The sequence below is a fragment of the Mus caroli genome, unplaced genomic scaffold, assembly GCF_978045245.1.
Source record: "Mus caroli unplaced genomic scaffold, Mus_caroli_1 scaffold_6, whole genome shotgun sequence".
In the NCBI taxonomy this organism is placed as follows: Eukaryota; Metazoa; Chordata; class Mammalia; order Rodentia; family Muridae; genus Mus; species Mus caroli.
Genome location: NW_028227261.1, coordinates 27982793 through 27995953, shown reverse-complemented (window position 1 = coordinate 27995953; position 13161 = coordinate 27982793). Strand labels below are relative to the sequence as shown.

At 45.0% G+C, this 13161-nt stretch overlaps 1 protein-coding gene across 1 annotated transcript in view; it reads right to left on the bottom strand.

The window, feature by feature from the left end:
• The window catches only part of Kpna6 (karyopherin subunit alpha 6), a 31954-nt gene extending 20442 nt beyond the window's left edge, over positions 1–11512 (bottom strand). The window contains exon 1 of the mRNA XM_021160246.3: positions 11319–11512. Coding sequence (XP_021015905.1) covers positions 11319–11322 — 4 coding nt within the window. The 5' untranslated portion in view covers positions 11323–11512. The remainder of the gene's footprint in view (positions 1–11318) is intronic.
• Between the last annotated feature and the right edge of the window lie 1649 nt (positions 11513–13161).

Genomic DNA, 13161 nt, shown 5'->3' with positions numbered 1-13161 from the left:
GTGCACAGACACCATGACCAAGAACTCTTCTATAAAGACAACATTTAACTGGGGCTGGCTTACAGGTTCAGAGGTTCAGTCCATTATCATAAAGGCAGGAGCATGGCAGCATCCAGGCAGGCATGGTACAAACAGGCAGAGCTGAGAGTTCTATATCTTCATCTGAAGGCTGCTAGCAGAATACTGACTTCCAGGCAGCTAGGGTGAGGGTCTTAAACCCATATCCACAGTGACACACCTACTCCAACAAGGCCACATTTCCTCACAGTGCCACTCCCTGGGCCGAGCATAAACAAACCATCACACTTGTGCTGAGTCACTTTTTTTTTTTAAAGATTTATTTATTTATTATATGTAAGTACATTGTAGCGTAGTTGTAGTGTCTTCAGACACTCCAGAAGAGGGAGTCAGATCTCGTCATGGATGGTTGTGAGCCACCATGTGGTTGCTGGGATTTGAACTCTGGATCTTCGGAAGAGCAGTCGGGTGCTCTTACCAACTGAGCCATCTCACCAGCCCGCTGAGTCACTTTTTAAGTCTTATCAAGATGGTATAAGTTCAATCTTATACAGTCAAATTTTATTCTTTTTTTAATTTTAATTTTTTCAGTTTTCTGAGACAGGGTTTCTCTGTGTAGCCCTGGCTGGCCTCAAACCCCAAGCCCCATCTGCTCTGCTGCCCCAGTGCTAGGACTGTGCCACTACCGCCAGGCTCTGTCACTCACACTTCATCTTCAGTTCTTCAGCTTTCTTGCATTTTGGTAATTATTATTAACAAGGAAGGTGGGGGACCTGTTGCTTACACACACACTAAATAAATACTCAGGGACTGGAGAGATGGCATAGTGTTTAAGAGCACTGGGTGTTCTAACATAGAACCCAGGTCCTATTCCCAGTACCACTGACACTGGCTCACAACCTTTTGTGCTTCAGTCATAGGGAATTTGACACTCTTCTGATTTCCATAGGAACCTGGCATGGTGCATAGACAAACATGTAGGCAAAACACTTTTGTACATTAAAACAAAAAAACAACAAAAAACTCAAAAACTTAAAAAAAAAAAACTTAAAACAAAAAAACCCAAACAACTACTTGCCAGGTGTGGCAACAGCAGACACCTTTATTTCAGAAGTGATATGTCCGAGGCAGGCAGATCTCTGTGAGTTCCAGGCCTGCCAAGGCCATGTAATGAGCATTTGATGGGCATACTGGTTCATGACTTTAATCCCAGCAACTGGGGAGACAAAGGAGGCAGGTGGAGGTCCAATTGCTAACAATTGCTGAATGAAAGGTGTGCTCCACCACCACCTGGCTCCTCTACCTGAGTTAAAAGACTGCAGGGGGGGGGGGGGGGGGCTGGTGAGATGGCTCAGTGGGTAAGAGCACCCGACTGCTCTTCCGAAGGTCCAGAGTTCAAATCCCAGCAACCACATGGTGGCTCACAACCATCCGTAACAAGATCTGGCGCCCTCTTCTGGAGTGTCTGAAGTATAGCTACAGTGTACTTACATATAATAAATAAATAAATCTTTAAAAAAAAAAAAAAAAGACTGCACGGCCACTCTCTCCTCCCATACTCTTTTTAGCCTAATATCTGCACATTTTGTGGTTTGAGTTGATTCTATAGTTTCAAGATATGTAGAGACAACCACAGAGATAATGAAAGCTCATTCCCAGACCTCACCCCTTTACTTCTATATTCACTTGTCTTTTGGATGCCTTCCCTCAGGAAACAGACGTATTCTAAATTGTCCACATTTAGACACATTTCAGTATTACCATCCACTCTGCTGCTCAAGTCAACAGGCACAGGAGGCGATCCTCACCCCATTCCGCTTAGCCACCGCATGACACCAAAACCCAACCCCAGAACTCAAGACTCTCTTTCTCTCTCTTTTTTTATTTTTTTGGTTTTTTGAGCGAGACAGGGTTTCTCTGAATAGCCCTGGCTGTCCTGGAACTCACTTTGTAGACCAGGCTGGCCTTGAACTCAGAAATCTGCTTGTCTCTGCCTCCCAAGTGTTGGGTTTGCCACCATGCCCGGCTCAGAACTCAGACTCTTGGGGCTGGAGAGATGGCTCAGCGGGTAAGAGCACTGACTGTTCTTTCAGAGGTCCTGAGTTCAATTCCCAGCACCACATGGTGGGATCTGATTCCCTCTTCTGGTGTGTCTGAAGACAGCTACAGTGTATTTACATAAAATAAATAAATAAATCTTTAAAAAAAATAAAGTAAAAAAGAAAAACCTACACACAGAGCAGCTCAGGAGAGACTGAAGTGACAGTATCACACAGTGTCCAACCACATTACAGAACAGGGTAAAAAAAAAAAAAAAAAAGAGTCCAAGATGGGCAAGGTTTTGTGCCGATGTGTACCAGGCCAGGAGAGGCTTGATACTAATGGGACACTCAGGTGAAGAGTGTTTAGTGTCTCCTCTCAGGTGGCTGAATAAACCTAGAGGGGCACAAATAAATACATTAAATAAATAAATTTTTTATAGGGGGTGTTCTGGCTTACCTGGCTAGAAGTACTACCAGTTTAAAAGATTCCATTATTTGTAGCCAAAAACAAATTAGAAAACTTCATTATCCTATCTTAGCACCAATATAAGACATCTGGGGACTGGAAAAATGAATGACTCAGTAGCTAAGCGTGCCAGCTGTATTTCCAAAGGCACTGGACTCACTCTGCAGCACCTACATGACAGCTCACACCTGTAATTCCAATCACGACAGCTCACACCTGTAATTCCAATCACGACAGCTCACACCTGTAATTCCAATCACGACAGCTCACACCTGTGATTCCAATCATGACAGCTCACACCTGTGATTCCAATCATGACAGCTCACACCTGTGATTCCAATCATGACAGCTCACACCTGTGATTCCAATCACGACAGCTCACACCTGTAATTCCAATCACGACAGCTCACACCTGTGATTCCAATCACGACAGCTCACACCTGTGATTCCAATCACGACAGCTCACACCTGTAATTCCAATCACGACAGCTCACACCTGTAATTCCAATCACGACAGCTCACACCTGTAATTCCAATCACGACAGCTCACACCTGTGATTCCAATCATGACAGCTCACACCTGTGATTCCAATCATGACAGCTCACACCTGTGATTCCAATCATGACAGCTCACACCTGTGATTCCAATCACGACAGCTCACACCTGTCGACAGCTCACACCTGTGATTCCAATCACGACAGCTCACACCTGTAATTCCAATCACGACAGCTCACACCTGTAATTCCAATCACGACAGCTCACACCTGTGATTCCAATCATGACAGCTCACACCTGTGATTCCAATCATGACAGCTCACACCTGTGATTCCAATCACGACAGCTCACACCTGTCGACAGCTCACACCTGTAATTCCAATCACGACAGCTCACACCTGTAATTCCAATCACGACAGCTCACACCTGTAATTCCAATCACGACAGCTCACACCTGTGATTCCAATCACGACAGCTCACACCTGTGATTCCAATCATGACAGCTCACACCTGTGATTCCAATCATGACAGCTCACACCTGTGATTCCAATCATGACAGCTCACACCTGTGATTCCAATCATGACAGCTCACACCTGTGATTCCAATCATGATAGCTCACACCTGTAATTCCAATCATGACAGCTCACACCTGTAATTCCAATCATGATAGCTAAAACCTGTAATTTTAATCCCAGGGAATCTGATGCTATCTTCTGGCCTCTGCAGATATCAGGCACACAAGGGATTTTTTTTTTTTTTTTTTTGAGAGTTTCTCTGTGTAGTTCTGACTGACCTAAAACTCACTTTGCAGAGATCTGTGAGATATGCCTCTATTTCCTGAGTGCTGATATTAAAGGCATGACTGTTTACTCAAAATATTTTAAAAATATTTTACGGCAGCTCAAAGCATAGAGAAAGCTTTTTCTACATCTGTCCTCTGTAGCTAACTCCTGGTCTTATTTAGTCTAGGCTAGCCCTGAACTTGCTTGTAGCTGAGGATGGCCTTGAGGTTCTGATCTTCAGACCTCTACCTACACACAGTGCTGGCATTACAGGTATTTGCCAGCATGCATGGTTTATGAAGTTCTGGGGATCGCTTCAGTTCTTTGTACATTCAAGACAAAAATTCTGCCAACTATAACCCTAGCTCTTCACTCAATAAAAAAAAATTACATCTATTTTGCGTGTATATTGGCTTGGGTGTTTGTGTAGAGGTCCAACACAACATCTAAGACTTTGTCATCTCCATCCTCCATATGTGATTTTAGGTTCGGCAGCAAGCACCACCTTGCTGGATCTACCCACACTTTTAAACTACCTATTATTTACAATTTATGCCTCATAATCTTGGCATTGCTAGTGGCAACTTCAGAGTCAGAAAAGAGCTTTTTGCAAGGGCAGAACACTGCCCTTAATAGCCTATATTCTGGTAACAACTATATAGAGGCTATTAATAGACTATCATAGCAATGAGATATATTCTGAGAAATCTTTTTTTTTCTTGGTTTTTTGAGACAGGGTTTCTTTTTTTTTTTTAAGATTTATTTATTATTATTATATCTAAGTACACTGTAGCTGTCTTCAGATGCACCAGAAGAGAGCATCAGATCTCATTACGGATGGTTGTGAGTCACATGTGGTTGCTGGGATTTGAACTCAGGACCTTCAGAAGAGCAGTCAGTGCTCTTAACCACGGAGTCATTTCTCCAGCCCGAGACGGGGTTTCTCTGTAAAGCCCTGGCTGTCCTGGAGCTCACTCTGTAGACCAGGCTGGCCTCGAACTCAGAGATCCACCTGCCTCTGCCTCATAAGTGCTGGCATTAAAGGCGTCCGCCACCACACCCAGCTCTGAGAAATCATTCTTTTTTTTTTTTTAAGATTTATTTATTTATTATATGTAAGTACACTGTAGCTGTCTTCTGACACACCAGAAGAGGGCGTCAGATCTCATTACGGATGGTTGTGAGCCACCATGTGGTTGCTGGGATTTGAACTCAGGACCTTCCAAAGAGCAGCTGATGCTCTTAGCCACTGAGCCATCTCTCCAGCCCTGAGAAATCATTCTTAACAGATTTCATCGCTGTGTAAACATGATCCTACTAAGATGGTGTATTTTATTATACACCTAGATTATATAGTATAGCCTATTGCTCATAGGATTAAAAGCATGTTATGATACTGAATATTACAGGAAAGACAAAATGTATTTTATGCATCTAAAAATAAAAACAGCACGAGAAGCTGGGCTTGGTGGCGCACGCCTTTAATCTCAGCACTTGGGAGGCAGAGGCAGGCGGATTTCTGAGTTTGAGGCCAGCCTGGTCTACAGAGTGAGTTCCAGGATAGCCAGGGCTACACAGTACGAGAAAAAATAATGCAGTACGGAAAAGGCACACTGTATAGGATACCTAGCCTGACTGGAGTGCAGTGCTAGTCACTTCAGGAGAATTAATAGTGAGCAGGGCATCACTGTTGCTCCCTCCACAGGTAATTAACACTGCCCCTAAACTTACAACTTTTTCTTCCCCTGGGCTGTAGAGACTTCTGGTAGTTAAGAGCACTTGCTGCTCTTATAGAAGATCCATATCTGACTCCCTGGATCTGTACATACTTGGTGGCTCACAAAGCCTGTAACTCCAGTTCCAGGGGGTCTTCTCTGATCTCTACAGGTATCTGCAATCACAGGCACATACCCACACAGAAACATATATAAGTACATATAAGAAAATAATTAAAAAAAAATCTTTTATTTTTATGTGCATGAGTATTTTGCCTGCATATAAGGGAACTACATATATGCCTGGTGCCCTTGGGGGTCAGAAGAAGGTGTTGGATCCACTGGAACTGAAATTATGGGTGGCTGTGAGTTGAATCTGGGTCCTCTGCAGAAACAAGTGCTCTAAACCACAGCCAGAGCCATCTCTTCAGACTGAAAAAAAAAAAAAAAAAAAAATCAGGCTGGAGAGATGGCTCAGCAGTTAAGAGCACTGATTGTTCTTCCAGAGGTCCTGAGTTCAAATCCCAGAAATCACATGGTGGCTCACAACCATCTGTAATGAGATCTGATGCCCTCTTCTGGGGTATATGAAGACAGCAACAGTGTACTTATATATAATAAATAAATAAGTAAATCTTTTTTCAATGACTTTTTTATTTTCACATTATAAACTTTTAACAACGTTTTGACTGTTCTGTAATAATAGGTTAAAATACAAACACATTTTTATACAGTATTCAACTGTATAAAAATGTCTTTATTTATTATTAGATATTGTCCTTATTTACCTTTCAAGTGTTATCCCCTTTCCTAGTTTCCCCTCTGAAAATCCTCTATCCTCTCCCCCCTCCTCCTGCTCCCCAACCCACCCACTCCTGCTTCCTGGGCCTGGCATTCCCCTATACTGGGGCATAGAAACTTCATAGGACCAAGGGCCTCTCCTCCGATTGATAACCGACTAGGCCATCCTCTGCTACATATATAGCTAGACGTCTTCTTTCTTTATAACCTCACTTTCTGTTTTGAGACAGAGCATCATTGTATAATCCAGGCCAGCTTTGAACTCATGACAATCTTTCCTTAGTCTTTAAATACTGGATTGTGAAAAATAAAACCTTTATCACCATGGCCCACCTCATTTTTTTAAACAAACAAAACAAAACCTCTAAAACTTTTTTATTTGTATGTGTCTGTACCTATACGTGCATGTGTGTGTGATCACAGATGCCTACAGATGTAATGTAGTTACAGGCTGCTGTAACTGCTTGATGTGGACGCTGGGAACTGAACTTAGATCCTGTACAGTAATAAATGCTCTTAACTACTGAGCCTTCTCTTTAGCCCCCAAAATGTCTTTGTTTTTCAGCCAAGTATGGTAGAGCTTGCCTGTAATTCTACCACAGTGGAGCTGAGGTAGAAAGTTCCAGGTCACTGGTGCTACAGAGTAAGGTCCTGCTTTTAAAAAAGCCCAAGACACCTGGGGGGGGGGGGGAAGAGTGGAGGGGAGAGAGAGAGAGAAGAAAAACAGTATCTTTTCTGACTTTTTCAGCTGGAGAGATAGTTCAGTGCTTATAGCATTTGCAAAGCAGCTAGTTCAGTTCCCAACAACTATCTCATCTCCAATTCCAGAGGATCTGATACCTTCTTCAGGCTTCCGTGGACAGCAAGCACACATGTGCTACATAGACATATATCCAGGCACTCTTACATGTACATAAAACAAATAAATCTTGTAGCTGTTGCAGAGATGGCTTAGTGGTTTAGAATAACTTTGAAAAAGACCTGGGTTTGCTTCCAAATCCTCACAAGGCTGCTTAGAACTCTCCATACTTCAGGTCTGGGGGATCTGGAGCCCCCTGCTGACCTCTGCAGGCATCAGCCACACACACAGTGTGCACACATGTACACAAAGGCAAAGCACTCAGTTTTTAAAAAAGGCTTTTTGTTTCTTTTTCAAGACAGCGTTTCTCTTTGTAGTCTTAGCTGTTCTGAATGAAACTCACTTTGTAGACCAGGCTGGCCTTGAACTCAGGCCAGTCTGAGTTCAAGTTCTGCCTGTGCCTCTGAGTCCTGGGATTAAAGGTGTCAGACACCCTAGGTCTGCAGTTACACACAGTTGTGAATCAAACCCCAGTTTAAAGAGCAGCTGGTGTCTTAACTACTAAGCATATCTCCAGTTCAATTTATTAAGTGTATGTTCATGAAGAGGGAGTGCATGCATGGCAGTAAGAGACAATTGTGGCTTCTAGGGATTAAAGGCAAGACATCAGGCTTGACAGCAATCACCTTTGACCTCTGAGCCATTTCAGCCACCCCAGCTCAAATTTCTTTGAGACAAGGTCTTGTTATGTTGCCTAGAGTCTCTGCTTCAGCTTTCTAAGTCGTAGGGATAAATGGTGTAAGCCACCATGCTGGGCTTATAATAACTTCAAACCGATCAAGAACTCACTAAGAAGCCGAGTGTGGTGGCGCATGCCTTTAAGCCCAGCACTTAAAGGCAGAGTCATTTCTGAGTTCGAGGCCAGCCTGGTCTACAGAGTGAGTTCCAGGACAGCCAGGGTTACACAGAGAAACCCTGTCTCAAAAAAACAAAAACAACAACAACAACAACAACAACAACAAACCTCACTAAGAGCTTCTTCAGCTACACGTTCTCTAGACAAGTGGAAGGTTCCGGCTTTATAATCCTATGCATTTCATCATAACTGCAATGTACTCTTCACAGAAAAGTTGTTATGTGGTACATGACTATTCAAGACCATTCTATGATTTTGCCTGGGTTCAATACCCAGACTACTAAAAAACAACAACAAGAAAACAAAAGGGCTGGAGAGATGGCTCAGCGGTTAAGAGCACCAACTGCTCTTCCAGAGGTCCTGAGTTCAATTCCCAGCAACCACATGGTGGCTCACAACCATCTGAATAGGATCTGATGCCCTCTTCTGGTGTGTCTAAAGGCAGCTACAGTGTACTCATATATACATAAAATAAATCTTCATAAATAAATAAATAAATAAATAACTCTTCCAGAAGCTCCAGAACCTTCAGATCTAGATCTAAGTAGCCTAAAATCCACATTGCCTAGGACAATGGATTACAACAAGGACTGGTTTGAAGTTTCACTAACCAAGACTCCCTGGATTTGGAGAGAGAGTAGAAATTTTAAGACAGCCAGTACCCACTAGAATTTATCGGGTCGAGGTCTTTGCTAGAGATGGTCAAGAATAGTTGCATCAGCCGGGCAGTGGTGGCACACACCTTTAATCCCAGCACTTGGGAGGCAGAGGCAGGTGGATTTCTGAGTTCCAGGCCAGCCTGGTCTACAGAGTGAGTTCCAGGACAGCCAGGGCTACACAGAGAAACCCTGTCTCGAAACCCCCCCCCCCAAAAAAAAAAGTTGCATGGCCAACACAGGCAAACAGTATAAAGGATAGGTCCTGGGAGGGAACACAGGAGAGGCAGTGACATACACGGGCCTCTGAGAGGGAAGGCTGGCTGTATTATAACCAGTACCCAACGGGCCTGGATTGCTAGCCTTGCACTAGTTACCTATCTTCTCAAAGCATCAATTTACCGTTGCTAAGGGGATTCCTCATCTACCGAGGACCGTACACTATGATTAAAATATATCCTTATATTAGACTGGTCACTGAAGTTGAGCTGAAAGCCACCTACCTCTACATACTAAAAATTCTTTCATGTCTCATTCTTGCACTGAAGAACTTTTTTGTTTGTTTGGTTTGGTTTTTTGATACAGGGTTTCTCTGTGTTGTAGTCATCTCTGTAGACCAGGCTGGCCTCAAACTCAGAAATCCACCTGCCTCTGCTTCCCAAGTGCTGGGATTAAAGGCGTTCACCACCACTGCTTGGCCACACTGAAGAACTTTTACATTCTAATAGAAAACAAAGCAAAACAAAAAACCTACTACTAACGTCACATAACACCTTAAACCCTTTTTTTTTTTTTTTTTTTTTTGGAGACAGGTTTCTCTGTGTAGCCCTGGCTATCCTGGAACTCACTCTGTAGACCAGGTTGATCTGAAACTCGAGATCCGCCTGCCTCTGCTTCCTGAGTGCTGGGACTAAAAGCGTACACCACCACCCATCTAATACCTTAAATCTTAGAGGCTGCTGTGAAGTAAAATGTGGAAGAATGTCGTTCCTGGCTGATTCTGATCAGCTATGTTAGCTCCTTCAAGCCTGTTTCTCAATCTGTAAAAAACGTCTCACTGACGCCGCCTTTCCCTCTAGGGCTCCAGTTACCTCCCAGAATCAATCTATACTTTCCAGAGGACCTGGAAATGTAGAGTGCTTTTGGGAAAAGAACCGCTCGCTCGCGGTATGCAGGGTGGGAAGAATGCTGCGTTGTCTGCAGAGCTCTTGCTAGGTTACACATACTCCCTTCCTACAGACGTGAAGGCTCAGAAACGGAGGAATATAGGGCTTGTTGCAGTGTGTTAGACACCTTCTCTATGCACAATTTTGTTTGAAAACGAAGTAACTGGATGAGAGGTGGAAAGTGGCAGGCCAGATCTGATTCTGAAATCACTGGCAGAGAAAGTCTTTTCTGTTCCCTCAGAATTAAGAGATTATAGCAAACTTTAGAAATGCACTACTCTTTACAATAGGCGGAGGTCAGCAATTCTCTCTGAACTTTTCCACTTTCATTCGGACTAAAGATTTCAAACTGGACCCATAACAACACACAATTTCCCAACTTTATGCAGGGTTAAAACTGTCCCCCCTCTCTCGTCCCACCACTAGAGGGCCAGCCCATAAAAGGCACCAGTTAATTCCTAGGGCTCTGGAGTGATCACCCTGGTTTGATCACCGCGTGACCTTGGATAAGTTACTTTACCACTCTAAGCCTCAGTTTCCCCATCTGCAAAACAGGAATAACAGCAGCACCTATCCCACGAGGTAGCAATTAGGTTACACAAGACACGTTAAGCACTGACAATCACGTCTGCACGTACAGATTGGCAAATTTAAAGTTTTTCACTTTTACTGATGCCAACAAATTACCAAGACTGGTTTCATTTCTGAATTCAAAGACCATCATCGTATTCTTCTGAGCAACGGCCTTCGTATCCAGAATGCTCTTTAAAAAAGATCAACAGGTCTCTCTTTTTCTCCTAACCAGAGTTGGCCCAGAAATCGTAAGTCCCTGACCTGTCTGGGCCAAGAAGTCTTGGCTTTGGTCTCTCTACCCCTGTGAAGGCTGTCACTGAGTCTAGCCGAACCACCCCATTCCTGCGCCGACTGGGACATTTTCCTGGCCTTCAAAGGCCCAAGCTCTGCTGGACCCGGCCGGCCCTTGGTTACCGGGCCGGAGCTGGCCTGCCCTAGGTCTCCTCTCCAGAGGACTCTACCCTCTACATATACAGCTAGGACTTCACTTGGTTCAGAAGCCCGGCGTCCAAAAGCCCGAGGAAGCAGGCTCTCCGCGGCCAGGCCTGCCGCCCGGAGCCCGGAGCCCGGCCCCCGGATCCACGGCAGGCGCAGGGCGAGAGGGCAGGGCTCTGCTTACCCCGGGAAGCGCGAGCTCCGACCCGAGGCCACCACGTGGGGACAGCCCGGGACGCTAGCAGTGCGGAACCAGCCCCCAGGGCTGCTCCCCGTGCGAGCGGCCCTACCCCAGCCCTAAACTGGCCCGAGGGGCGCTCCGGATCTGCCTTCTCCTCCCTTGCCTCTCTGGATGCTTCCGACATCTGCTTCGGACGAGAGACAGGCCCTCGCCAGACCCCGCTCCCCGACACCTCGGCCCGAACACCCATCTCCTGAGCCGCTTCACTCACCCATCGCGGCTCCGCTCGCTCGGACTTGGCGGCGGCCGCAGCGGTAGCTTCAGCGGCAGCCTCGGCAGACAATATGGCGGACCTGCAGGACGGCGGCCTGACGGGGACAAACGTTTTATACAGTGCTAAAACGCGTTCTTAACCCTCACGCCCCCTTCCCTCCAAGGGATATCAGGATAGGGGCGGGCTTAAAGAGAACGCAGCCACTAAAGATGGCAATTAGGGACGGAATAGACAGCCGAGGCTGAAGGAAGACTAGAAGGAATATGTACAAAGCAAAGTGTGCCAAACTCTCTGCCTCTGCTTCTGTCTCCCAAGTGCTGGGATAAAAGGCGTGCGCCACCAACGCCCGGCTGCTACAAGCACTTTCAACCACTAGGCCATCTCTGTGGTCCTTGCTGTCTGTGGTTTTAAAGGCAGATGGGGCAGAACAATTGGGCCTGGAGATCCAATCTTTCTGTTTTTATTTCTTCTTTATGGTGAGGCCTTTTTTCCCAAAAATTCTTTATAATTAAGCCTGTATAGACCCTGAACTAAATAAAGAATTATTTTGAGAGAGGAAGTGATTCGTTCAAGGCTCCGGAGATAAGGAAAAGGAGTGGAGATTAAGCTGGGGTTTGATTCTTGTTTTTGTTCATTTGAGACAGGATCTTAACTATGTATCTCTGGCTGGCCTGGACCTCTATAAATCAGAAAGACTTCAAACTCACGGCGATCCACCTATCTGCCTCCCAAGTGCTGAGGTGAAAGGCTCCCAGACAAGTTGTTTGTTTATGGGAGGCAGGGTTTCAGATATCCTAGACTTGAACTCTAGATTCTCCTTCTTCCACCTCCCCTCTGCTGAGGTTACAGGTGTGCACTATCACACCAGGGGGAGTTTGTTTCTCCAGCAAAAGGGTGTGGTGGGGTAGGGGCAGAGCCCAGTAACCTTTTAATGACAGGGTCAGTTCTATATTGCTGACTAGTATGACCACCACCTTCCAGTGTCTGACTTATAGCTATTGAATGAATAAATGAACAAATAAACAAGCAAACAAATAACAACAGGTCAGTGAGCTCCCTTTTTTAGTGATGAGGACCTTGAAGCACGTGCCTTTTGAATCAAGGAATTTGGGGCTGGTGCTTATTAACCTCCTTATTTTGCATGATAGCATTCCAGTCTTCCACATCAACACACAGAGCCGGGGTTAACGTCCAATCTTGCCAATTCTAACCAAATGCCTGGCCGATAAAGCGAAACAACTCAAAAGTCATATTCTATGACTTGAGGAAAAGGAATACTGTTTAACTTCCTCTGTTATCACAACAATCTACCTCCTTATCTCACCTAGCTCCAAAATCGTTCTGCCCCATCTGTCTTGAAATCCACAGACAGCGGGGCTGGTGAGATGGCTCAGAGGGTAAAGAACACTAACGACTCTTCAGGAGGTCCTGAGTTCAAATCCCAGCAACCACATGGTGGCTCACAACCATTCGTAGTAACTCTCTTCTGGTGTCTAAAGACAGCTACAATGTACTTACATATAATAAATAAATTCTTAAAAAAAACAATCCAACCACAGATAGCAAGGACCAGAGATGGCCCAGTGGTTGAAAGTGCTTGTGGCAGCTAGGCGGAGCAGAGGCAGGCGGATGTCTGAGTTGGAGGCCAGCCTGGTCTACAGAGTGAGTTCCAGGACAGCCAGAGCTACCCAGAGAAACCTTGTCTCGAAAAACAAAAACAAAAACCAACCCTCCCCCCAAGAAACAACAAAAAGAAAGAAAAGAAAAAGAAGAAAAGAGAAAGTGCCTGGAATCTGGTGTACAGAGATCTCAAGCTTCTCAAGTTGCTATCTTCGCTCAC